This window comes from Drosophila busckii, chromosome 3L (genome assembly GCF_011750605.1).
Source record: "Drosophila busckii strain San Diego stock center, stock number 13000-0081.31 chromosome 3L, ASM1175060v1, whole genome shotgun sequence".
Classification (NCBI taxonomy): domain Eukaryota; kingdom Metazoa; phylum Arthropoda; class Insecta; order Diptera; family Drosophilidae; genus Drosophila; species Drosophila busckii.
Genome location: NC_046606.1, coordinates 4,411,259 through 4,436,055, shown reverse-complemented (window position 1 = coordinate 4,436,055; position 24,797 = coordinate 4,411,259). Strand labels below are relative to the sequence as shown.

Below are 24,797 nucleotides of genomic sequence, written 5' to 3'. Positions count from 1 at the left end.
TAAGCACTTTAAATGTAGCTCATTGTTTTGTTCTTAGACCAAACTCAAAGCGACAACTCACAATAAATTGCCTAAGGCTTCACATATTTTAAATAAAATTCCAAAATTTGAGAAACATTTTTAGCTTCAAGAGAAACAATCAGCAAATTCCGTGAAGCTTTTGTATTTTATTTTTCAAGCATAGATCGAAGCCGTGTATCACTTGTAAGATTTACAAGTATGTGGTGTAAGCAGCGCTGTAGGGATAGCTGGCATAAGGATAAGCAGAGTAGGCAGCAGCAACTGGCGCGGTGTAGGCAGCGGTGGCAATGGGAGCGGTATAAGCAGCAGCAACGGGAGCGGTATAAGCGGCAGCAGCAACGGGAGCGGTATAAGCGGCCGCAACAACAGGCGCGGTGGCAACTCCATTAAAGTTGCGTGCCACATACTGCGAACTGGTGGCCGTTACCACAGCTGGCGCAGCATCCACAAGCACCGCTGGCTTGGCCTCCACCAAGCTGCAGGCAAGCACAGCAGACAGCACAAAGAACTAAACAGAAGAAACAATTTAAAGCACAAGAACTTAGTTTGTTGTATAAAAATCCTTTACCAGTTTGAACATATTGAGAATTGTTTGTTGTTGAAGCTAACAGAGTTGACTATGCGCTGTGGGTGCGCGGACTGCAGTTATATATAGCGCGACAGTTCAGTTGTGCAGATGCTATAGCAAAGTCAAATGGACTGGGGCTGGCTACGTGCTCAGTCGTCAATTTAAGGTCTGCAATTGCTTTAGGCATGTCAAGCACGTTTCAGCTTTGAACGCAATAAAAAATAAAACAAAGCCACAAAAAATGTGGCGGTCGAAATCAATATCAAAATCAAAATCAAAACAGTAGTTGTCAATAAATTGATTTAACTGTGCATCACACAATAGTTGCCAAAATTAATTTGACTACAAATTGAAGCTTTGAGTAAATTTGAATTCCGTCAAGGAGAAGTTTGGAGTTCTTAAATAAACAGAAATAAATACTCAAGGTTTGTATAAATTATGAGAAAATGCAACAAGCTAGGAAATTAAAGATTTTTTTAAGCTATTTATTTACACCATTGAGTTAGGAAATTAAAGAATTTTTGAGCTGCTTATTTACTGCAGCAAAGTGCATTACTTTGTATATAAATATGCAAAGCCGCCAAACTTGCTTTGATAAATAATTCTTATCTATGTTGTATAGTTAATGCTCAACTAAGTTCATAATTGAGTTAAATTAATGAAGCTGCAGATTATTTGGCAACTATGATAAATCAAAAGTAATCGACTTAGCTTCAAAATAAAACTTCTAATGTTGATTAAAATAATCTTAACATGATTCAGTTACAAACTAGAGTCTAGTTCTATATATTTGCTACAATCAAAACTCAGTTATTATGTCAACAAACTTATAAGTGATATATAACTTAATTATATATTAATAATATTTTTAAGCATTATCGGCAAAGTATTTTACGCATCGCCAGCCTTTGCTGCTTACAATTTTAATTATCACATAACTGACAATGCAGCTAGCACTTGGCGCTGCAAATACTTTTGGCCAGCACTGTGACGGCTTTAAATGCTGTTGGGGGCTGTGTGGACTTTGCTGTCCTTGTGTTGCATGCGCGTTAAGGCGATTGTGTTGCGTCTGTTGCAAGGTCAAATGATTTATGCAACACACACACACAGACAACTAATGCGCTTATGTGGCTTGTTGTGTGTGTGTGGCACGGTCAATGCACCAAAAAAATACTGAAAAATTGCAGCACATATTGCGTTGCAACTGCCGCAATCAGCGCCAACTTAATGCCGCTTATCGTGGCAACCAGCAATATCAGTCAGTCGTCAGTTATATATGCATGCTATATAATAATAAAAATGCATATTTTTCATGCACTGCAGTACGCTTTGAGCCGCGGCGCGTTAAAGACTACAAAACGATGCGTATACGTAATATTTGGTTGCTCCTGCTGCTGCTGCTGCTGAGCAGCTGCATGGCCGGCGATGTTTTCCTCACTTGCGACGAGTTCGAGCAGCACATGTACATGGATGCCACTGAGGCATTTTGCACTGTCAGCTCATTTATTGTCACGCACAGTCAAAATGTTGTGGTCAAGAATTTCCAGCACGGCAACATGGTCAAGTTTATGAAGTTCTATGACTCAACGCTGCTCTATGTGCCCTTTCATTTGTTCGAAACCTTCACGCACTTGAAGACCCTGGATGTGTCGTATACAAGTATTTTGGAGCTAACGCGCAACACTTTTGGTGCTGCTGGCAACTTGACGGTGCTGAACTTGAGCAACAACAATCTGACCTCGGTGCAGACTTCGGTGTTCATTGGCGCTGGCGCTTTGATGCGCCTGGACTTGAGCAACAATCGCATAAGTCAGTTGAGTGAAAATGCATTTTGTGGTCTGCACATACTCAACAAGCTGCTGCTGGCGGGCAATCGACTGAGCGAGCTGCATAAGGATATCTTTAAGGACAATGAGTATTTGGAGTCGATTTCGCTTGAGGCCAATGCTCTAAGCTATGTGCAGCCCGAAGTGTTCAATCGCATGCGGCGCATCAAGGAAGTGAATCTATCGCTTAATAAACTAATCAAACTGCATCCGGACACATTTCAGGAGGCAGCCAGTCTGGAGAGTCTGCTGCTTGCCTCCAACTCGCTCACAGCTTTCCATTTGAGCAACAAGAGCATTGTGCATCAGCTGCATTTGGACTACAATCAGCTAAGCAATTTGACCATCAATGCCACGCGCTTTGTGCGCGCCAATTACAACAACATTACGCATTTGTTTATGCATCAGGCGCTGCAGCTGGAGACGCTCGAGCTGCGCGGCAATCGGCTGCAGAGCATGGTCAACATCACCAACTTGACATCGCTGCTGCATTTGGATTTGGCCTACAATCCCATTGGTCCCTTGAGCGTCAGCAGCTTCGATCAGCTTAAGCGACTGCGTAATCTTTATCTGCGCGCCACGGGCATTCGGGATTTAACCTTTGGCATGTTCTCCAAGCAAAAGTATCTCGAAGTGCTGGATCTGAGTTTCAACAATCTCAGCTCACTCAATTTGGATCTCTTTGTGCCGTATCTGATCAATCTCAAGCAGTTCTATGTGGACGGCAATGCGCTGAGCGAACTGCAAGGCAATCGCAGCTTCACCCAAGTCTTTCCTCTGCTGCAAAAACTCGGCATCTCTCGCAATCGCTTCAACTGCTCCTATCTGCATCATCTACTCATTCCCCCGTACCTGGCCGAGTCTGTCGCCCTGCACATTGAGCCCGACGACAGCGTTGAGGAGACGCCGCACATACGCGATGTAAGCTGCATTAGTTTGTCGCCCACAACTGCAGCGTCGCCTGCTCCCAGCAGCAGCTTGGCCTCGCTGCCTGTGCTCCAACAACAGCTGGAGCTGCTTCGCTCCCACACCAAACATCTGGAAATGCATTTGTTTCTCATGAAACTCTTTCTCTATGTGGTGGCTTCTCTGGTCTGCGTTTCGCTTGTGGCTTTAATCACTCTGCGCTACTTGAAGCTGCGTCGCTCCGGGCGCTACAATCGCAGCAGCATTGTCTTCCAGTCCAATGCCACCATGGATGCCAATCTGACAATGTAGTTTAGCTTACACATCACCAAAGATTCAATAAAATTATTCATTTGTAAACAAATTTGCACTTTTAGCTGTTAGATAAAGCAAAGAGAAGTCTCATTGATAAAACTGAGTAGGAATCAGCGAGTCATTCATTCATTTATCATGCATTCAAAGTATAACATTTTTTTTTTATATTTATAATAATTACGCCGCCTGATTTGTTTCTATCAATGCTAAAAATTAAGTTGACAAGGGGCAGCAAATTGAATGAAACTTTTAAATAATATTTTAAGCTGCTGCCAAAGCATCTGACTGCGACAGCAGCATTAAAACTTTTATCAGAACTTATTACACCAAGACCTTGGCTAGGGCTAATAACGAAATTCTTAGAAAACAGCGAATAGAAAAATATGTTTACCTCTTCCAAGCAAACTATAAGCTATAGGCTTAACCTTCAGCTCAAATTCTAACAATTTCGCAATGCAACTACAGTAAACACTTAACTGTAACTGCCTTTGTGAGCGTATAGCAGATGAAAGCTCTTCCTGCTTGAGACAAAGACCTTGAGCGCGTACTGCAGATAAAAACCACAAACTGAAGCCGGCAGCAAAGGCTTATCAAACAACAACAGCAACAATAATAAAATAAAATAAGCAATCAGTTGTAAATAAGTGTTATATGTTGTTTTATTTATGCGACAGACAGTAGTGTGGACAATATTTCCGGATCGTTGGGGGCTTTATCTACTTGCGCAGCAGCACAGGAGCCGCGGCTGCGGTGTAGGCGGCAGTGTAGGGCGCTGCGGCATAATAAGGCGATGCAGCATAGTAGGGAGCTGCCACATAGGGTGAGGCGAAGTTGCCGTGGTACTCGCTGCTGTAGACGGCGGCGGCAGGTGCGGCGGCCACATAGGGCGAGGAGTAGGCCACAAGGCCGGGCTTGGCGGCAACGCAGGCAATCAGCGCAAGCACAACGACGGCAATGAACTTGAACATGTTGGAATTAGTTGTTGACTTGTTGACACACAAATGTAACTGATGTCCAAACAGCTGCTGGGCTTTAGTTTATATAGTCAGCGCGAGAGCTGAAACAAATTAATTAACAAAATGCGCACGTAATGCAAACCCAATTAATGGGCTGAGTAAAGTAAAACTCAAGGCTTTAACTAAAGCCAATTGTTGCTATATATAGCCGACAGTTTGTAGCAAAGAGCAACAGTTTAGTTTCAAACTTCAAACTACAAGCAAATTCAAGATGTTCAAGTATCTGCTGGTCGCTCTCTTTGCGCTGATTGCTTGCGTTGCAGCCAAGCCTGGTCTGGTCTATTCCTCGCCCTATGTGGCCTCGCCATACGTTGCTGCCTCGCCCTATGTAGCTGCCTCGCCGTACGTTGCCTCGCCTTATGTGGCATCACCATATGTGGCTTCTCCCTATGCCGCTGCCTACACTGCCGCCGCCTACACTTCACCACTGCTGCTGCGCAAGTAAAATGTGAAATGGAAAATGGAAAACGGAAAATTTTGACTTCAATTCAATAAAAAAAAAACAAGCCAGCCACTTAACACAAACAAAACAAAAGCTTTATATATTTTATAGTGTGCGCCTGCAAGCAAGCAATGAATTTTTTATTATTGAGCAGCGCTGCTGCTGAGCTTACAAAAGTATGCTACGAATTTATGCATTTAGCCTAGAGATGTGTCACGAGTCGCTACGGGCTGCGTGTTTATAACTTACAATTAATATTTAATATCGCTTGATTAATCATAACTATTTTAAAAAATTATTTCTTCAGCCTGTTGCTGTTGTCGCTGCGCTTAGCTGAAAATTGAAATTAACACCAAGTCCTAGCGAGAAATTGCTCAAGCCCAAGCGATCCAATATAAGTTTATGCTGCGTTGATGTGGGCTTAGGCTTGGGCTTTGTCTGCGGTTTCTTGTGCTTGTGCGCACGCAGCGGCGTCTCCACATTGCGTGGCGTCTCCAGCAGCAAACTGTATATGCTAAATAGCACGTGTGGCAGCTGCTGCACGTGAACTAGCTGAACAACAGGCGTTTGCATATGCAAATGCATTACCCAAGCGAGCTGCACTTGTGCGCAGAGCAGCAGCAGCAACTGTTGCAACAAATTGTGGCAATGCATGTTGCACACTGCCCACATAGCCGCTGCCTGACTAAACTAAGCGGCAATTGTGCGCGCTACTTTTATATAGAGTCTATGAGTGAAAGAGACAGCGCTATACCCATCAAGCGAATTTTTATTCAAAGGCAAGGCGCGTATTTATATTAAAGTTGGCGGCCAACAATTAGACAGGCTGCTCAGCTGAACGCCCTAAAGCCAGCCATGAGCATGTCCATAGCCATGTCCATGTCCATGTCCATATCCATAGTTCGAGTGGCCAAAGGACGGCAGCGCGTGGTAAATGGGACGCACTACATGCAACGTGGGCAGCGTATGATATGTGTTTGTTAGTATGGGTGTGGCATGCAACAGGCCGGGGGCAGCGCTGGCCAGCGCAACACACACGCACATTAAAATCAACTGCAAGCAAATTATGTTCATTTTGTTAATTATATTTATGATTACTTTGGGCTTACCAGTTGCTTGTTCATGTTGTTGGCAGTTGGAAACGAATTCTAGTTGTGTGTGGCTGCCACAAGTGCGTGCGTTTATATAACGCAGAACGACACCCCAACCTTGTGCTCACCTCAGGTTAACAATTGAAAAGTGAACGACTTTGGCAGCGGCTTGAATTACAAACCAAAGTGCAGCGCATCAGCTTGCATTTAATTCTAGGGCGTTCCACTCTACGCTTGTTGCATGCCACACACACAAGCAACACAAACCGTACTACGCACTAACTTATTTGGCAGCAGCAAATACGCAAAATAAATATTGCATAATAAATCTATAAACAATGCCCACCCAGCTAGCCTGAGTGGACCACATTAATTGATCATCACGTGGGAGTTTGTTTTTGCGCACTTGGACAACTTCGCAAGGCGTAAAAACAATAATATATATACACCCAGCATATAGTAGCAAGATAAAAGTAGTAGATAGTATGGAAGACTAGATACGCTTTTGTTTGAGCGAAATAAATTTAAGCTATAAGCAAATTTTGTTATTAGAGCCAAATCAAATAATTTAAAATCAATTGTTTTTATATTCTTTGCTTATATGTTGTAATCTATTGTGCTAGTACATTTTTAAATATAAAACAAACATAACTCTTAAATTTCTAGTACGATTGCTAATGAATTAAATTATCTTCTGAAAGTTGTAGTTGATAACGACTACAAATAGTTAAAAATAATGCGGCCTTATATGAAATTAAACAGACTAATTGAAAATATCTAAAAATAAATATAATTATGCTATATTAAGTGATGCCTTGTCATTGCTTAGAGCTAAAATAAAGCAGCATTCAATACCAAAACTATTTTTTACAGCATTAGTTTGTATGGCAGCTATAAGTTTTAGTCAAGCGATTTTGTTTAACTTTAGTCAAGCTATATAAAACAAACAAAGCTTGCAAGATGGAAAGTTTTTTATAAAGATTGTTACTACTACAGCCAACATTGGTATGAATTTTATTTACTTGATTGCAGTTTGATAAAGAAAACTTTAAATTGCGCTTTAATACAAAAACTTAATATGACCAACACTTTTACTATACCAATTATATATTATAGCTATACCAACTTAGACTTCCAGCTATAAAATAACTAGCAAAAGCATCAACAAATGTGTTTTTGCTGAATTTGCGTACGCGCAACGCAATTCGCTGAAGAAACTAAGACGCCCTAAGAGTGAATTTCAAGGGCAGTTAGGTAAACAGGCCGAGTGGGTGGCTGTGGCGTAGGCTTAGGCTGTGCCCTTGAAATACGCACAATAGGAAATACCGGAAGCACGCCTAATTGTTTACTCTAGCCAGAGAGAGCAGAACGCGTAGTAAACAGGCAAAGTGTCCAAGGTGCAAAAATATTTACATTTTGTTAAAGGAATTGAATTCAATTGAAGTTGCCACAGCGAGTTTATGTGGCAGGCAATGTGGCAGGCTGCGAGCTTATCTTGTCAGTTGCGCACGACCAAACAGCAAAGAGGAGGCATGCAGCAAACTGCATTGTGGCAAGAACTTGTTCTTGATGTGGCAAATCACAATTGCAGCTGCTGCGGCAAGGCTTGAGTCTTGACCTTGACAGCTACCAATGGCCCCAAACAGGCAGCGAGGCAATATAAAAGCCTTGAAACTGGCAAGCAATTGGTATTCAGTTGGCAAACTGCAACACGAAGAGATCATGAAACTGGTAAGCTGCAAGTCTAAATCCTTTAATGAGTCCAGGCAACTAACCAACTGAAATTTGCAGCTAATCTTTGCCTGTCTGCTGAGCCTGGCGCTGGGCCATGAAGTTTACTATACGCCGGGCTATAGCTACTATCCGGCGGCTGCTGCTGCTGGCGTTAGCTACACTCGAGCTGCTGCTGCCTTGCCGCTTGCCTACTCGCGGCTGGTGGCACCTGTGGCCGCCTCGCATGTTTACCACAGCGTACAGACGCCCAGCTCCTTCCAGCAGCAATATCGCAGCGAGTACAAGCCGCAGCCTTTGACTTATGAGTACATCTATTAGATATAGAAACACACACAATTGTGAAATCTGAATAAACTTTTGTCGGCCGCACATTGTTCGTTGTCCATTGTCCTGTCTTTGGGCGTCAAAACAACACATATCTGTCTCTGTGTGTGTCTCTTGTCTATTGAACCCCGAACTTTGAGTTATTGGCCTTAAGCTTGAACCTGCTGCTGCGTTTTACCTTTAAGCGTCACCAGCTCAAGCAGCTGCGAAGCCCTAGCAATTGCTCTGGAAACTTTTTCACACTTTTAGACAACGTGACTGCCACCGACTTGCCCCATAGCCCAGTCACATGCATAGACGTGGGCTGGTCTAGCGTTTCATACGCAAATGCCACGCAGCGAACTAATTGCAAACTGTAATCGCATAAATTAATTAATATTTGATTGCTTTCTATACACTCGCAAAACAAGCGCAAGCCAATGAGGGACACATGCTTAGCTAAAGTCGTTGGTGCAAAGGCAGCAAACAGCAAATGAGGATGAAATAAAAGCAAGGGAAAAGTTAAAGAAAAATGCGTGAAATAGTTTAAAGTTTTGTTTGTTTAATTTAAGTTGATTAAAAAACAAACTTTTAGCACAAAAATTAAAATACTATTCAAAAATGAAATGAAATTGTAGTAAACTAAGTTATATAAAAAGCTGTTGAAAGCCCAAGCTAAATATTTATAAATTCTAAATAAAATAAATATTAGATTGATATGTTCTCTAAGGAATTCCTTATTGTTCACAATCGATATATGACAATATACAAATAAAATGTGAAAGTTTTCCACTAACAAAGGCAAAAATTTATTTATATTTAATTCACATATTAACAACCGATTGTAATATAAGCTTTGTCTGCATAACAAACCTATCGAATTTATAATAAAGCGCAGCTAAAACTTAATAAGAATTAATTAAGAATAAAATTAATTTATATTTAATATATTAACAACCGATTGTTATACAAGCGCTTGCCTGCATATGAATTCATATATAAGAATATATATATAATAAAGCGTAGCCAAAATGTAATAAAAATTAATTTTAAATTAAATACAAGACTATTGAATAATGCATAGCTGTAATATAAATTATATTAAATTGCAAATGAAATATAGAGAAGCTTAAGCTGCAGTTCATTCTTAAAATTGTGTTTCATTTGAAACCAATCACATTTGCTTTAGTGGCAACTTAGGCTAAAGTTTTTCTCACTAGCTCAGCTTCCAATGAATTAGTCAAGTCTGCGATTCTAACTAATTCCTAGTGTATATCAAGTGCGTAAACAGCAAATAAAAGCTGCGGCAATGGACACTTTGCTTACCTAATGCTTGCCACAGCACGTTGCAAGAGCCGCGTATTATGCAAAGCCAATGGTTTGATTTTAATGAACAGATAAAAGCTAATCAATGCTATAACAAGATTTGTAGCCACACAAAGGAGGGGGTGGGGGCGCGAGACTGGACAAGGGACGAGCCCTAAACAAGTTTGAAGGCAAGTTAATTGCAGCTTTGTGCTTGAAGCCAGTTTTAGTGGCAAGAACCGGAACAGCTCAGCACAAGTGGCCAAGGTATAAAAGGCTTAGTGCAGCGCAAGGGCCAGCGCAAATAGCAAAAGTCACGAGCAACGATTGCAACACAGCAAACTAAACAACAAGCAAACTACAACATGCGTCACTATGTGGTAAGCAGCAAATACAATTTTGAAGTTAACAAAGCTTAGCTTGAAATACTTTTCCTCTTTTTTGCAGCTTTTGACACTGCTCGCCTTGAGTCTGGCTTATGTGCAGGGCAAGCCTTTGATATCGTTCGGCATTGGCTTGCAGAAATCGCTGCCCTATTATCCCGCTGAGCCGTATTACAACAATTACTATGGCGCTCAGGCTGGTTACTACTCCGCGGGCGCTTATCACAGCAGTCCCTATGGCTATAGTCCCTATGCCGGCGGCTATGCGGCGCCTGGAGTGCGCTATGGCCTCAACTTTGGCATTGGCGCGCCGCCTTTGCTGCTCTGATTGCGCCGCATGTGGCAAGTCTTTCCATTTGGCAAATAAATAAACAATAAATGAATCGAATTTTGCGCTGCTTTGTGTTTCCACTTCAAAGTCTTGTTTAATCCACAGCGCAAGGTGTTGCGATCATAGCAACGTGACTTTGTCACAAATTTGCGCTGACCTTGTGGCATGTTCTAGTGCCACACTGCGCTACTTTTGCAGCAGCTACTTGGACAAATATTTGTCTGTAACTTGCAACAGACAGCTGCGTCACTATTTTTGCAACGCAAAGTTTCCCATTGTGTTTACTCTAAAATCAGTGCAAGCAACAGTTGAATTAAGTATACGACATGTACCAGAGATTTAGATGTGAAGCTGCTCAGCACGAAAAGATGTTTGTATATATGCAAAAAATAATGCAGACGTCTGTAGCAAAAATAATTAAAAAATAGAGCTTACCCCAATTTCCGAAGCAGTTGCACGTCTGCAAATAAAACAAAGATAAATACAAATTAATATGCAATAGTAACAATGGGAATTAAACACGTTTGTATAAGTAACAGCTGAGTTATAATAAAAAGATTAGATTAGATATAGACTTAAATTATTTACCAATTTTATATATAATAATGTTAGCCTGTAGGCCTTTGTTGCTCTGGCTATACCAATTGTACCATAGAATTTAATTCTGGGCTACAATTAAAAATAAATAAATGTACCTATTGATTATTTAAAACTTTAATGCATAACTAATTGGAATAATATTTGTAACAGAACAACACATTATTATGTGTGAAATTTGTATCTACATATATTATGTGCATGTAATAAATATTTATATGTATTTACTTAACGTCGTCTATTGGCAGTCGTCTGCATATTCAAAAAATTTTTTTTATAAATAATTTATTAAGGTATACGGGGTATTCCAAATGCCCCTTTATAGCCTTTTTGCTTTTAATTCAGCCCATGTGGGCGCGCCGACTAGTCGTAAGTCTAGCTTTATCAATTTACAAATATATAACAATTAACAATAGACTATATATCACAATTAACAATCACATCTAAGGGAGCGAGTCATCAAGTCTCTTGGCTGGTGTCTTTTCAGATATTCAAAATGATTATTCATTTTTGCACTATTGCTTGCTATATAAAAATTTTATTTTACTTATAATTTAAGCTATGTCTTTCATTATATCCAAGTCTAAATTAAGAGCCTGCAGCCTTCTGTTAGCACATTAAACAAATTGAGTTATCAAAAATTGCAACACAAGTAGTTCCCATAAGAGCTTTTGTTGCTTATAAATAATTTGCTAATAAAAGTTAAAAGGGTTAGCATTACTTCATATAAAGCCAAGCTAAATTCAAAGCAACATTATGCTAAACGTGATGCGGCAATGTCATTCAAAGAAATCACTTGTCATAGCTAAACAAACAAAATGAACGCACATGCTGTGCAGTAAATAATGCGAATTTATTTATAATCAATTGATACCCACGGCACAGCAAATCACATTGAATTGCATTGAACCTTTGTTGAGCGGATTTGGTAACGCCGTTTAGCATTGACAGGCAGCAGCTTCTGCTGCTGATGAGCCGCGTGGCAGCGCCTTGGGATTTGCTTTGGACAAAATGATTACGAGGCGGCAGTAGCATTGGCTATTTATAAAGGCAGCATTATCTATTTTTATGCGAAGGCGACTGCATAAGCAAAGTGTGCAACGCAAACGTGCCGCCAATGGCTGCCACTAATGTGGCAAGCACATTAACTGTGGAGCTATTAAGAACAGGAAGCGCATGTGGGTGGGCAACTTTCACGTGTGTGTGCAAGCAAATCAAATCAAATGAAGAAAGGTGGCAAGAAAGTTTCAAGTCTCTCGCGGCAGCTAAACTTAGGCGCAGGCTCTCTATGACGTGTTTGCCAGCGGGTCACGTTTGCCAATCACGCAGTCAAGAAATCAAGAAGTCAAAAGCTAAAAACTCAAAAGTGCACAAAGGACTGAAAAGGAAACTAGCGCTTGGCTACAGGACTACAGGGGAGTCACGTTGTGGCAACAACAGGTTGGCAAGGATGCTGCTTGTCGTGCTGCTGCATGGCGACTGTGCCAGGCTGCAGTTTGTGTCAGTGTGGCATGCCACACGAGTCGCGCAGCCGAGCGGCACGAAGGTTAAGCCGAGCGTGCGACGTCGACATTGATGCCCAGCTGCGTATAAAAGCGCCAGCACCAGCGCCTGCCACAACAGTCGTGCAACGCGCAGCAAGCAAACAACACACAAGCTCTAAAAATTAATAAAGTGAAATAAAAAACATTTAAATTTAAAGTGCATTCGTTTTAAAGCAAATTTAGTGAAGTGTAACGTGTAATGGATACGCTTAGCCCCAACAATTGCAGCAAGAGCAACAGCAGCTCCAGCGGCAGCAGCGCCAACAGCTCCAGCATGCATCTGGATGCGAAGCAAACGCGTCCGCGCGCCCTAAAGCTCAGCAGATCGCGCAGTCTGCTGCAGCTGCTCAGCAAGCATTTGGGCAAACATTTTCATCATCAGCAGCAGCAGCAGCAGCAGCAACAGCAGCAGCAGGATTTGGTTTATAGCAGCCAGGATGATGTACGCAGCAGCAGCACAGATTCGTTTAGTTTGAGCTTTGAGCGTGCGGGTTCGCGTTTGAATGGCGCCAGCAGCTTGGATTTGGAGGAGCGCAGCTCGGCAAGCTGCTCGCCTGGTTTGGAGTTTTATGATCACAGCGCGCACATTTATGTTGAGACTGTGTATCGTCCTGGCAGCGCCTTGGAGCATTGCAGCGGCCACTACGACGATGAGCAAAGCAGCAGCAGCAGCAGCAGCAGCGCTGATGAGGAGCAGGAACAGCCCGATGAGAATCTGAATCAACAGCAGCCGCGTTCAGTGTCAGCCGCAAGCACCAAAACTTCCATCTCCAGCTCCGTTTGCCGCATGTTGCAGCACTTTAGCAGCTCCGCCAGCACAGCGAATGCTTCACTGCGTTCGCTCAGCTGCAGCAGCACGCCGCTCAGACAGCAACGCAAAAAATCGCTAACTCCACACAACAGCAACAGCAACAGCAACAGCAGCAGCAGCAACAGCAGCAGCCGCAACAGCAACAGCAGCAACTCCAATTCCAACTCGAAAAGCAAATCAAAAAAGGACAAAAAGCAAACGAAGCAGCAAAGCATTCTGCGTCCTCCAGTGCAATATGTCTACATGAAGGGCATGTCCGGACTTTATTCGAGAGTGCCCAGCTATCAAGTGTGTTGCCACCAAACGCTGCATCATATGTACTAGAGCAGCGCGTCTTATTCATAGCTTAGCTACTTATCTAAATTAAGTTTAGTCAACAGTGATGTAGTGCCTAAAAATCCAAATAACAACAACTTTTTAGTTCCCACAAACATATTTTATAAATGTGTCTATGTCTATAAATGTCTAGCGCATATACAAAATATATAATAAACAAACCCCTACATATCTTTATTCCCCTTAAAAGTTAAACGAGCATAGCTCAAACTTATTAATATTTGATATAAATTTGCCATTTGTTTATAGTTTGCACTTAGTTTACACATTTGGCACTTGGACTCGACAACTTACGAATTTACGAAATTGAAATTAAACCAAATTTACATTATTACATTTATTTTCGTAATAGCAAAACCAAAGCAGCAATTTTTTGATCTAATTAAAAATGGCAAATTTCAAACACAAACTAGCTAAATATTTTAGTCTATAAGCCAAATACCAATATGAATGAATATGTATATTTTTAGAGCATATAATCCATAAGCCTTAAGTCTTAGCTGTCAATAAATTAAATATTTAAATAAAATATACAAATATGAAAACCAAAAACAATTTGAATTATTTTTTGCGCGCTAAAGCTTGTGCGAGAAAAAGCTTTCAAATTAACGTCAGGATGTGTGGCCAGAGCCTGCGCACGCGCTTTGCGTTGCAGCTGGCGAAACTGTTCCCAGCTGAGAACAGCCGAGAACGGCCGCCACGGCTTGATGATGTAGCAAAAGACCTCAGTTTTGTAGCTCTGCGAAGGACTCGACCTTATAGTTCTGACATACGATATCATATCTGCTGCATTATGTATCGCTAAGAGGATACCCAATGACGTTAATCTGACGCTGTCGCTGCCGCTGCCGCTGCCTTGGCGGTTGCATGCCACAACTGGCTGCATATACATATGTGTTAAGTGCTGCTGCAGCATGCAAATGAAGCAGCGACAATTGCTTGCTAAACTATTAGGTGAGGTCAAGTTTCAAAAGACCCCCAAAGTTAAGGTGAAACTTATAGTATAAACTCTGTTTAAGCAGAATTTTAGCTTAGAGGCTGCACTACAATTAATTATAGATATTTTTATTCACTAAGCGCTTGGACAGCTTATCCCAGATTCTGTTGAAAATGAAGCCTCAAAGGTGAATACAGGAAATTCCAAGCAAGCTTAAGCTTAAAGTTTATTGAACTAAAATAAACTCAGACAGTTATTTTCTAAGAAAATGTGATAACAATGCTATAAATATTTAAATACTTGTAAACGTATTTTAGTTAATTGTCCTAATGACCTCAGATTGGGAGTTTGCTAATTAAAGCAACAAATATTCAATTTAAATTATTTAATATTTAATTATATGCAAAAAAATATATAACAAATTAAAACAAGCTGAAAATTTGTAAGAAATACGAGTCTTAAAAATTTCAAGTTAAATTTGTTAAATCGTTTCCGTTAAACAAGTGAAAAATTCATAAGAAAAAATATTCAATTTAAATTATTTAATATTTAATTATATGCAAATAAAATAAAACAAGCAGAAAATTAGTAAGAAAAACGAGTGCTAAAAATTTCGAGTTAAATTTCTTAAATCTGTATGTGCTACAAGTGAAAAATTCATTTTTAAAAGAAATTGTAAGAAATAAACTTTTGCTTTAAAACATTTTGCGCAGCGACATGAAACTTAATTTAATTAATTGCTAAGTAGTTGACGCTGCCTTCAATGAGTTTCCACGAATTTCATGACGAATTGAGCAAGTTGTCAAATCTCTGGTGTAAGTTCGCCGCAACTGTCACAGGCGCAGACAGCGACAACGACGACGCTTGGCTTTTGATATATGAGATGTGAAAAACACAAATATTATAACTTAAAGCGTATGAAATAATTATAAGTTGGGCTGTAGCCAAAAATAAACAAACACACAAAAAGTTGCGGCAAAGTACACACGGAAAAGCAAATTGTTGCGTGAAAACTTTCCGCCCAAAGCCCCCAATGGCGAAAGCGTGGGTCCAACCCCACCCTGAAAAAAAAAAAACAAAAAATATGTTTACGGATTTTGTTGCTCAATTTACAAGGCAGTTGATGTACACTGACGTCACAGGCGTAAACAATTACGCCTTTAATTAGAAGATAAACAACGCGACAGAAACAATCAGCGAGCGAGCCCCAAGCCCCCACCCCCAAACTATGCACATGCCTGTGGTCCATTAAGACAAGGGACTTCATTAAGTCGCCGCTGCCTCGCATTAAAAAGCCAAACAGCCCAGTGAGGCATAAAATTGGCAGTCAGTTTTATTTATAGCGCATTTAAATCAATTTTAGAACGTAATTAAATCATAGCAGGGCGACAACAATGCGAAGCGTCCCCCCCGCCCCAATAGATAAAAATTCTATTTTTGAGCGTTCGCATTCAGCTTAATTGCGGCTTATGAATTTTCTGTGTGCAGGCCAGAGCAAAAGGGATATCAAAGGCAACTACAATGTAAAGCCAAGTTGCTATTTTTAGCTCGAAGCAGAGACAAGCGCGCAAATGAAATTAAGTTTGTGAAATTGAATTATAATTGATTGTTGCTGTAAATTAAACTTGAGTAAATACTACAGCTCAGGCAAAGTAAACAGAGCGGGCAGAGTGTAGACAATGTGCAAGTTACACTTGTGTAAGGTGTAAGTAAACAAATAACATGGCGTATACGCAATTTATGCGTTTTACGTTTAAGCGACACAATTTCGCTCTCTCTATCGAAAGCGCGCGCTCTCTCTCTCTCTCTCTCTCTTTGTCTTTGCAGCCACAGCGGCATTTGCTGTTAGCTTTGCAGCCGCCGGGCGAGTCTATAAAAGCAAGCGGCTTCCCAATTTGCCGACTCAAACGCGAAAGGGCAACGTCTGTGCAAACACGAAGCCGAAGACTGTTTATTTATATTTCTCTCGCTGTGTGTGTGTGTGTGTGTTAACCGGCAACAACAAAAGCTTAATTAAAAGGGCAAGCAGCAGTTAATAGCAATTTATGCCATACTGAGCACAATGGCCACGCCGCATGTTTGCTTTGCGGATGAACTGCAGCCGGCGCAGCGCAAGACGAAGAAGTGGCTGCTTGAGCTGGAGCCAGCGGGCTCGCCTCGCACGCGCAGCAGCAGCAGCTTGAGCATTTCACCAACGCCGCGCTTTGAACGTAATCTCAGCTTCTTTCAGCAGCTCAGTCGCCGCTTCGGCCTGAGGTCAAGCGATGACCTAGTTGAGGCAGCGGCGGTGGCAGCGGCAGCTGCAGCGACTGCTGCACAGGAAGAGGATGCAAATAGTTCATCGACCGATTCGTACTCGGCGCGCAATCGACTGGAGTTGACCAGCTGCGCCAGCAGCGAAACCAGCAGCACCATTGACATCGAAGAGCAGCAGGCAGAGCAGTCGGCAGAGCAGCAGCAGCAGCCGCAACTGAAACGCAAATGCTCGGGCTTTAGCAGAATGCAGCGACGTTCGACAAGTTCGCTGCGACGCGCCTTCGAAAGTTTGACGTTGACTTCACGTTCGCTAAGCTGCAGCGTTCCAAGCCCAGCACCAGCAGCAACAGCAACAGCAGCAGCAACCACCAACAGCGCCGCTGCCACTTAAGTCTGCACTAAAGTCACGCTCGACTGTTGAGTTACGCCCACAAGCGCAGCCGGCCACACATCGCTTGGCCAGCAAATGCAACAGCAGCTCAAGCTGCAGCTCCAGCTCCTCCAACTCGAGCAAAGCGAAGCCTGCGCCGCAGCGCATTCTGCGTCAGCCTGTCAGCTATACATATCTCAAAGGCATGTCGGGTCTGCCCACGCAGCGTGTGCCCCGCAGCTCGGTCTGCTGTCAATACGCCAGACGCTGAAAGCCTCGCCAAACGCATTTCAATCACTTAACAATAGCGCTAAACGTTTGTTAATTGAGTAGCAGTTCCCCCCACCCCCCAATACCCCTTCCTAGTAGAGAACAGTTCGCCTGTGATCGCACGCCATTCTTTTTATATATTCTTAATTAAACATGCAATAAAAGACTGTCAGGGAGTTGAATATGTATAATCCATGTATAAATTAAGTATTAAGTACACTTAGCCATAAGTTGTTGTAAGCCTGAATTTGGTATTGGAAACTTCAGTTCGAATTCTGCTACATTCGTGCCTTTAAAGTAAGCGTACATTCAAGTTAATTGTCATGACAGCTAAGTTACACTCTCAAAGGGATCAAAATAATTATAAAATAAATTAATTGTCAAAATTGCATTATTAATTATTATCAAAACTGTTCACTTAAGTAATTGAAAATAAATCAGGGACCTTAAGAAAACGAATACGTAATTTTTTACGTCAAAATAAATATTTTTTCTTTTATTAAAAACTGTTTTTTTATAATAAAAATAGAAATATTATACTTCAAATTTTTTTAATTTAATTTTTGTATGCAATTTCAAGCTAACGGTCCCTGTTCTAATATACGTAGCGCACTTATATACTTATAGACAGCTATTAACTGATTATACAAATAACTAGCAAACAGTAGTTTTAAATACCAATCTTCTTATATAACAAAACTTCAAATATATTGTACTTATATAGCTTTAATATCTTATAGCAGTTTATATAAAGTCGTTTATCCAGCATATACAACACACATACTTAAGCAATAAGTTAACTATTTACCAGGCAAATACAAAATACAGCGCAAAGTTCAATAAATTGAAATAATTTACAAGCCAAGTTTTCAACTAAACGCATTTTTATTAAAGAAACTTTACTGCGCTGCGTGCTCTGTACTTAATATAAAAATGAATGCTTTTGGCCTACTTGGCTGTGCTTAAAATAGAGTTAGAAGAAGCCATTCATTGAGCGTCACACATGGCGTATGCTTCATCTAATACAAGCTGAGCTGAGGCTGAGCTGCTGCTTACTTTTGTTAAAAAGTAGGTCAGCTTTTGAGAAATCAGCAAATTTTATTATTTATTATTATTATTATGATGATGTTTTTTATTAATGGTGTCGTTGCTATGCCAGGCGGCCAGTTAGCTGTTAATATATGTGCATGTCTATAGCAGCAGCAGACAAGGACTAAGGATTTGAATTTGATTAAGCTCGAATTGCCTACAGCAAACGATTTATGTGTAGTCTAAACTTGGAGCCCAATCAGGGGCTGCTAATATGTTACTAAAGCAAGTCACATCCTTACAATAATAACAATATGTGATGTGATGAGAAATGACAGACATCAAGCAGCAGTAGCGGTAGCAATAAATTTTCGGCAATTCTCTGTTGCCTTTTGGCTAAAAATACCATTGACCTAATTCCCGTTGACAGTTTATGTTCAACAAATGTAAATGTAAATGGCCTGGCCATAGGCACTAAAGTAAGTCGTATGTGTGATTTTTATAGTTGCGCACTGTTGCGCCTACTCACTTACCCCCAACTCCTCCACATGTGTATGGCGGTCCTGCGGCTTTGTTTTCAATTTGCTGGCTACTTGATAGCTTCGGGCCGCGCATTTAATTAGAACTTTGCGTATGTTTTTATTATTTAGCTCAACAGCACTCGCACTCACTTATTAATTTCAACTAATTTTGGTTTTTGGCAAAACATTATTTTCGGTCAGGCTCACATTACAGCGTTTGTCCAACGGGACACTTTTTATGTGGCGCATAATTTGTAGCACGCGCCGTCAACAAATCAGTAAACGAACTCAACTTAACGTGCCAAAGGGAAGGCGGGCGCGTGGCATGGGCATGGACGTGCTGAAACAAAAGCCGCCGCAATACCCAGCAATAATTAATCTTTTGCCTGCTCATAAACTCGGCATACCACACACACTTACTCATTTATATATGTCTATATGTTATATATATATGGTAAATGTACATGCAATATAATGATGGAAAATGTAAGGCGCACAAGAGACGCATACGCTGATGACTTTTGCTTGTAAACGCAAAACGCGCGCTCGTCACACATTTTGTTGTTTTTACTTTAATTTGCAAATGGTATGTGTATATGTATTATGTACAATTGTATGCGTGTGTGTGTGTCAAGCGCGCTTGACTGTTCTTTTCATGCTTTTGCATATACCCTATGTCTGCAATTTCAATTGATAGGCTGTGACTTGAGTGATGCTCAATATCGGATGACAGTTGCCAATTAGCAAGAATGTGAGCGCACTACGTGAATTGCAGCTTAGAATCAGCTGATCTGCTGCGCTCAAAGAGAGCGCGAGAGTGAGAGCGCGCACCTTTTCTATTTACTTCACACTGCACTTGCTACGTGAATGACAGTTTATAATAAGCTGATCAATGTGTGACTGACAATTAGGTCAACGAGAGTGCGACTCGCACTGTGCGAGAGCGCGCGACAATTTTGTTTCTTCTCACTGCACTTTTTTTTTCACTGCACTGCACGTCCATTCACTTCGAAGGTTGATCGCGGACTAATTTCGGCTAAGCCGCCGCTTCGATTACCAGAGCAATCATGTTAGAGTTATGCTAAGTTAACAGGCCAATGTGTAGCTACTAATCAGATCAAAGAGAGTGCGAGAGGGAGAACGCGCGCCAATTTTTTTTATTCTCACTGCCCTTTTTTTCACTGCACTGCACGTCTGTTCACTTCGAAGGCTGATCGCGGACTAATTTCTATTGAGCAGCTGCTGCGCTTACCACAGGGATCATGTTAGCGTAGAGCTAAGTTAATATATAAACTGATGTACATTTTATTGTTAAGTACTTACTTTAATTAATTTTAAAAAAGTTTTGTATGCATTTTCTTTTGTTGTCAATATAATAAACATTTTAATGCTTTAATTACTTAACAGCCTTATTAAAATGCTATGTGAACATGTAAACATTCATAAGCGCTCACTTAACAGGGTATATCCAACGTTCTGCTCTGCTCAATTTGGCGGCTGCTCTTTACATTTGCTTATGCTCATACATATCTTAGTTGTTTGTAATATTTTCTTAAATATTGTTTACCTTTATTGCTGCACTGTTGGCTGTTGGCACATTTTCAACATACTTGTTATCTTTACGGCCGCTTCCCTCGCTTTTAATGGCACTCGACTGTAATTTCATTTTCAAAAATATGACTGCAGTCAAGGCGTCTGTTGCGTGTGTGGGGGGCGTGGCGTTCAGGCAGGCAGTCACGAAGGCAGTCAAAAAGACAGCAGCACTAAATGAATATTTCAAGTGTTTGTTGTTGTTCACGCTATATTTAGCACAGTCAAATCTACGCTTTATTGAAAGGCACTTTAAGACATGCGACAACAAAAGGGCGGAGCAGCACACAAGAACAGAATTTCTAACTAAATATTTTGCTATGCGAGACACAACACGTCGCCTGCATGCTAATGCACACTTTGACCCAAATTTTAAGCCAAAAACTTGCCAACAAAAAAAAAAAAGCAACAGTGACTGTGTCTGACAGGCGCTAAACGAGTGATAAATTATTGAAGCAGCCAATACTTGTTTACGCTTCAAACTGTTGGGTAATTGAAGTCAATACGCAAACAAATTGTCTACACTTTGGTCAATAGCCGAAACGCGCCTGCATAATCAACAGTTGAGCACTCGCAGGCACAAAGGCAACAATAGACAAAAGACAAACAAAGTCGAGAGGCTGGAGTTTGGGTGCGCTGAAAAGTAGGCAACAAATTTAACATTGTCAAGGCTGTTCAAAGATAAGTTTAAGTATTGATATTAAATAATGGATTATTAAGCTTTGTAAGTAGATTGTTTTTGTTTAAGAGATAAAGAAATGATTAAATTAGAATAATTTTCGATTAGGCTTAAGTGCCAATAGCCAAATAAAAATAATGTCTAAGTAGTGGCAAGTAAAATAAAAATATTAGACATAAGAATTTGATTACATTTAATTATCTTTGGTTATTGTTGATATCCTTTATATTTTTAACAAAGCAATAGCATTAGCTTTGTTATATAATTTAAATTGTAATTTAATCTAAAACAATTCTCAGCTTTCCCAAACTCAAATGCCAACTTATTTTTTGTTTTATTCGTAGGCGTCATTATAAAGTAATTGCATTATTTTAAACTGGCAATCATTGCGTTTATTTGTTATAAATAATTGAACTGACAGCTATGAACTTCAAAGTTGTCGCATATTTATTATTAATTGTGCACTTATATCAGCTAAATATAGAGCTGGCGAGTGAATGCTTCATTCACAACTGCAGCTATGTATATAACTGTGCCGGGGCGAAGGTTAACGCTTGCTTTGGAGGACAGACAGACGCGCTGCGCCGATGACGTATACTACATTGTATGTTTGGCTGACGCCGCCGCCGCCGCATCCTTGATTGAAGCAGCGGGCATACGTCAGACTACAAGCGGACCGGCCTTCGCACAGCGACCGGGCTTAAGCTTTTATTCTTGATAATAATTGTGTCAGCAGCGCTGCTGTGTGGCAGCTGCTCGAGAATTTCATTCATTCATTAGCCGAGTGCCGGAAGCCAAGTTAACACAGAGCGACCTCGACCTAGTCTTGGCATCGAAACCCACGGGAAACCACATATGATAAAAAGGGTTTTAATTAAGTTAAGGCGTTAAGTTAAAGCCAATTCAAGTGGCTAAAGTTGAATGAACTTTAAGCGCAAGTGATGTAATGTCTGTCAATTAATTTGAAAGCCTAGGTGAGGCTTAGTGACATAAAATTGATTCAATTTAATACGCATACGCCCTGTAGCACGCACGTATATATATAATATATATATGCGGCGTTATATTGGCTGCAAAACTGAAGGTTCAATAGTGACGTCGTTGCTTGCCTCCATTCAGTTTTGTATGTGTGTGTGTGTCTGTTTGCACTACACACAAAAACGGAAGCAGCTAACTGGGTCAGGGACTTGCATTTGCCGCTGAGCGCAGCATCCTTGCAGCAAAAAACGAAAACAAAAAACGCAGCGTCACCAAAAGCGACAATTGCCAAATGCCAAATGCCGGGCGTACGCACAGACACACACACAAACACAGCTGACTACAGTTAAACAATTGCTATTCAATATGCATAGCAAGCATATTACGCATACGTCATGTGTGTGTGTGTGTGTGTGTGTGTTATAATTGCATAAATAATGCGAGCAGCGGCGAAAGTGACGCAACTGTGTTGAGTTTATTTATAAATAATCTGCTTTACAGCTGCTGCACATTGGCTTATTAATAAATAAAACAAAATAGAGAGAAAAAATGGCGCAAGGCGACGTGTCCTTCTTATAAATAGACAACGCGTTAACTAATTTGAATGCAAAATCGCGCTTTCAAGTGAAAGTGTTGTCCTTGTTGACAAGCGCGAGGGGCGGGCGGGTGCGCGCTCTTTAGACAAAAGGCCAAGCGCCGAACACAATTGCAACAAACTAAGGCCAAACGCCGGACGGGCTCGCTGGCTGGCTGGCTGGCTGGCTGGCTGGCTGCTGTGCCAAAGGTCAGCTCTCGCACCTAAGCCTGTGGTTTGGCGACACTCTTGACCCAAAACTTGGCTACGCCTCTCTCGCTCTCTCTCGCTGCCTCTTAACAAGCTGATTAATGCATGCGATACGGCCCATTAGGGTTGACAACTGTAAAGGCAGCTAAGCCTTTACGTTATGGCTTAACCTAAATTTTTCGCAACATTTTTCGTGTCCCTTTGTTGTTTGCCAGCAGCCTCACGAGTGCTGCTAATAACATAAATTTCACTGGCTCTGGGTGTGTGTGTGTGTCGCCAAGTTCGACCTTACGCTGATGACGTCACACACATACCGTTACACATACACATATTTATGTTGAATGTCAGAATGTGGTTTAAACCAGAGCTCAGCGCAGCGTTTTGTAGCCCGCATTAAGTATAAAAACAATAAACATATGAGCGGCTTTCGACTGTCGCACATGCCCATTAAAGTATGCTATAAAATTATAAATGAACGCCGGAATGCACTTAAGACTCGATTTGGAAATAAAAAGCAAAGTTTAGTTTGAAATTTGATTTGCTTGCGATTTTTATGTGAGTTAAAATAAAATTTCTAAAGTCAAAGTGAGCGCTGAGAATATAAGCAAAACATTTGAGTTGTGTTTGATAATTCTTATTAATAAACTTTGACGCGCTTATTAAGCAAAAATGCCCATAACGCGTTCGAAAGCGAAACAACAACAACAGCAAACGAATGAAGCTGCAGCTGAGTCTAAAAAACAAGCTCAGCCCAAACCCAAACCTAAAGCTAAAGCTAAGCCCAAAAAGCAGCTCAACATAGAGCAGCTTACAGCAGATACCAAAAAATTATCAATTGAAGACGCGTCCAATGCTTATGTAGAGCTGGAAGAAGTATATGAAACTGTAAGCTATGAGACAGTTAAACAATTTATAAACAGCTGCAGCCTAAACGCAGAGTTGTCGTTTGTTAACAACATCAAAGCAACAACGCAGCTCCTGCAGTCGCTTAGTGTGGCCATCAATGAGCTGGAGACTGTGCAGCTGGCACAGCTGCTGGATCTTTATAATTTGGCCATATTAATGCAAAGCTGTGAGCGCCAGCAAACGCACTGCATGTCGCAGCGTCTGGGACTGCTGCAGGCGGTGGCGCAACATGCTCAGGACTTGCAGCCGCTACAGCTGCAGTGGCTAGCCGAAGAACTCTGCAGCAGATTGCTGCTGCACAATGATGTGGGGCGAGCTATGAATATGCTAAATGCACTCAAATCGCTTATACAGCTGGACGCTGCTAATCGCCAGTTAGCCACAACTATAGCGTTCAGTATGTTTGCACGCATCTCTGGGCAAGCAGCCGCGCTGCAGCCAGCGGCGCAAGCTTTTGCTTTGGTGCAGCTGCTCAACTGGCAGCAGCTGCTGCGGAACAAACGCCATGCGGATATTTTTGTTTTACTGCATTGCTTTGCTTTAATTACAAATCTAAGCGCGCATCGTCAGCTGCATGCAGATTGGACTTGCGGCTTGGGCAGCGATATACACAAATTTTTTATGCAGCTGCTGCGTGCAATGCGCAGCGAAACTTTGAGCAATTATAATGCATTTGCTATGATGCTGGAGCGTTTCATTGCGTTTTGTATTGTGCGTTTGGCCAAGCCACGCCCCATTAACTTAGGCGAGGACAACTAAGCAGCAGTCAAAGGCCACTGCAATGTGCGCAAATAATTTAATTTATAATAGTAAAAAGCTATATATAAATAAAAAATAAAAATAACTAACTTTGTTTATTTTCTTTTTGTTTTGAGCTATAAAAATTATAATTTAAATAGTTTCAGCAACTAAATTCGCTAAGCTTTGTGCATTTTAGTTGCTTGCTAC

General features: G+C 41.1%; 10 protein-coding genes across 10 annotated transcripts in view; 7 read left to right on the top strand and 3 right to left on the bottom strand.

The window, feature by feature from the left end:
* LOC108599786 (A-kinase anchor protein 14) overlaps positions 1-24,797 on the top strand; it is a 189,026-nt gene that overhangs the window by 49,937 nt on the left and 114,292 nt on the right. The window lies entirely within an intron of this gene.
* LOC108599710 (pupal cuticle protein C1B) lies at positions 35-685 on the bottom strand. The gene is made up of 2 exons (XM_017986707.1): positions 590-685; positions 35-529 (listed from the first exon to the last, which is right to left on the bottom strand). The coding sequence occupies exons 1-2, from the start codon at positions 599-601 to the stop codon at positions 212-214; spliced, it is 330 nt and encodes a 109-aa protein (XP_017842196.1). The 5' UTR covers positions 602-685; the 3' UTR covers positions 35-211.
* On the top strand, positions 1,817-3,651 carry LOC108598098 (toll-like receptor 7). The gene is made up of 2 exons (XM_017984714.1): positions 1,817-1,847; positions 1,913-3,651. The coding sequence occupies exons 1-2, from the start codon at positions 1,817-1,819 to the stop codon at positions 3,631-3,633; spliced, it is 1,752 nt and encodes a 583-aa protein (XP_017840203.1). The 3' UTR covers positions 3,634-3,651.
* Positions 4,296-4,640, bottom strand: LOC108599716. The gene has a single exon (XM_017986713.2). It carries the CDS (start codon positions 4,602-4,604, stop codon positions 4,353-4,355), a length of 252 nt encoding a protein of 83 aa, XP_017842202.1. The 5' UTR covers positions 4,605-4,640; the 3' UTR covers positions 4,296-4,352.
* LOC108599718 lies at positions 4,813-5,097 on the top strand. Its single transcript, XM_017986715.1, has one exon. The coding sequence runs from the start codon at positions 4,864-4,866 to the stop codon at positions 5,095-5,097; it is 234 nt and encodes a 77-aa protein (XP_017842204.1). The 5' UTR covers positions 4,813-4,863.
* Positions 5,849-6,252, bottom strand: LOC108599719 (homeotic protein female sterile). Its single transcript, XM_017986716.1, has 2 exons — positions 6,204-6,252; positions 5,849-6,147 (listed from the first exon to the last, which is right to left on the bottom strand). Exons 1-2 carry the CDS (start codon positions 6,216-6,218, stop codon positions 5,938-5,940), a joined length of 225 nt encoding a protein of 74 aa, XP_017842205.1. The 5' UTR covers positions 6,219-6,252; the 3' UTR covers positions 5,849-5,937.
* Positions 7,884-8,281, top strand: LOC108599715. Its single transcript, XM_017986712.1, has 2 exons — positions 7,884-7,916; positions 7,977-8,281. Exons 1-2 carry the CDS (start codon positions 7,908-7,910, stop codon positions 8,235-8,237), a joined length of 270 nt encoding a protein of 89 aa, XP_017842201.1. The 5' UTR covers positions 7,884-7,907; the 3' UTR covers positions 8,238-8,281.
* On the top strand, positions 12,582-13,556 carry LOC108599422 (protein kinase 4). Its single transcript, XM_017986235.1, has one exon. It carries the CDS (start codon positions 12,582-12,584, stop codon positions 13,515-13,517), a length of 936 nt encoding a protein of 311 aa, XP_017841724.1. The 3' UTR covers positions 13,518-13,556.
* On the top strand, positions 16,435-17,477 carry LOC108599350 (mitochondrial fission regulator 2). Its single transcript, XM_017986153.2, is given in 2 exon segments — positions 16,435-17,086; positions 17,088-17,477. Coding segments are annotated over 2 exon segments (834 nt in total). The 5' UTR covers positions 16,435-16,528; the 3' UTR covers positions 17,364-17,477.
* LOC108599333 lies at positions 23,574-24,636 on the top strand. The gene has a single exon (XM_017986137.1). It carries the CDS (start codon positions 23,613-23,615, stop codon positions 24,606-24,608), a length of 996 nt encoding a protein of 331 aa, XP_017841626.1. The 5' UTR covers positions 23,574-23,612; the 3' UTR covers positions 24,609-24,636.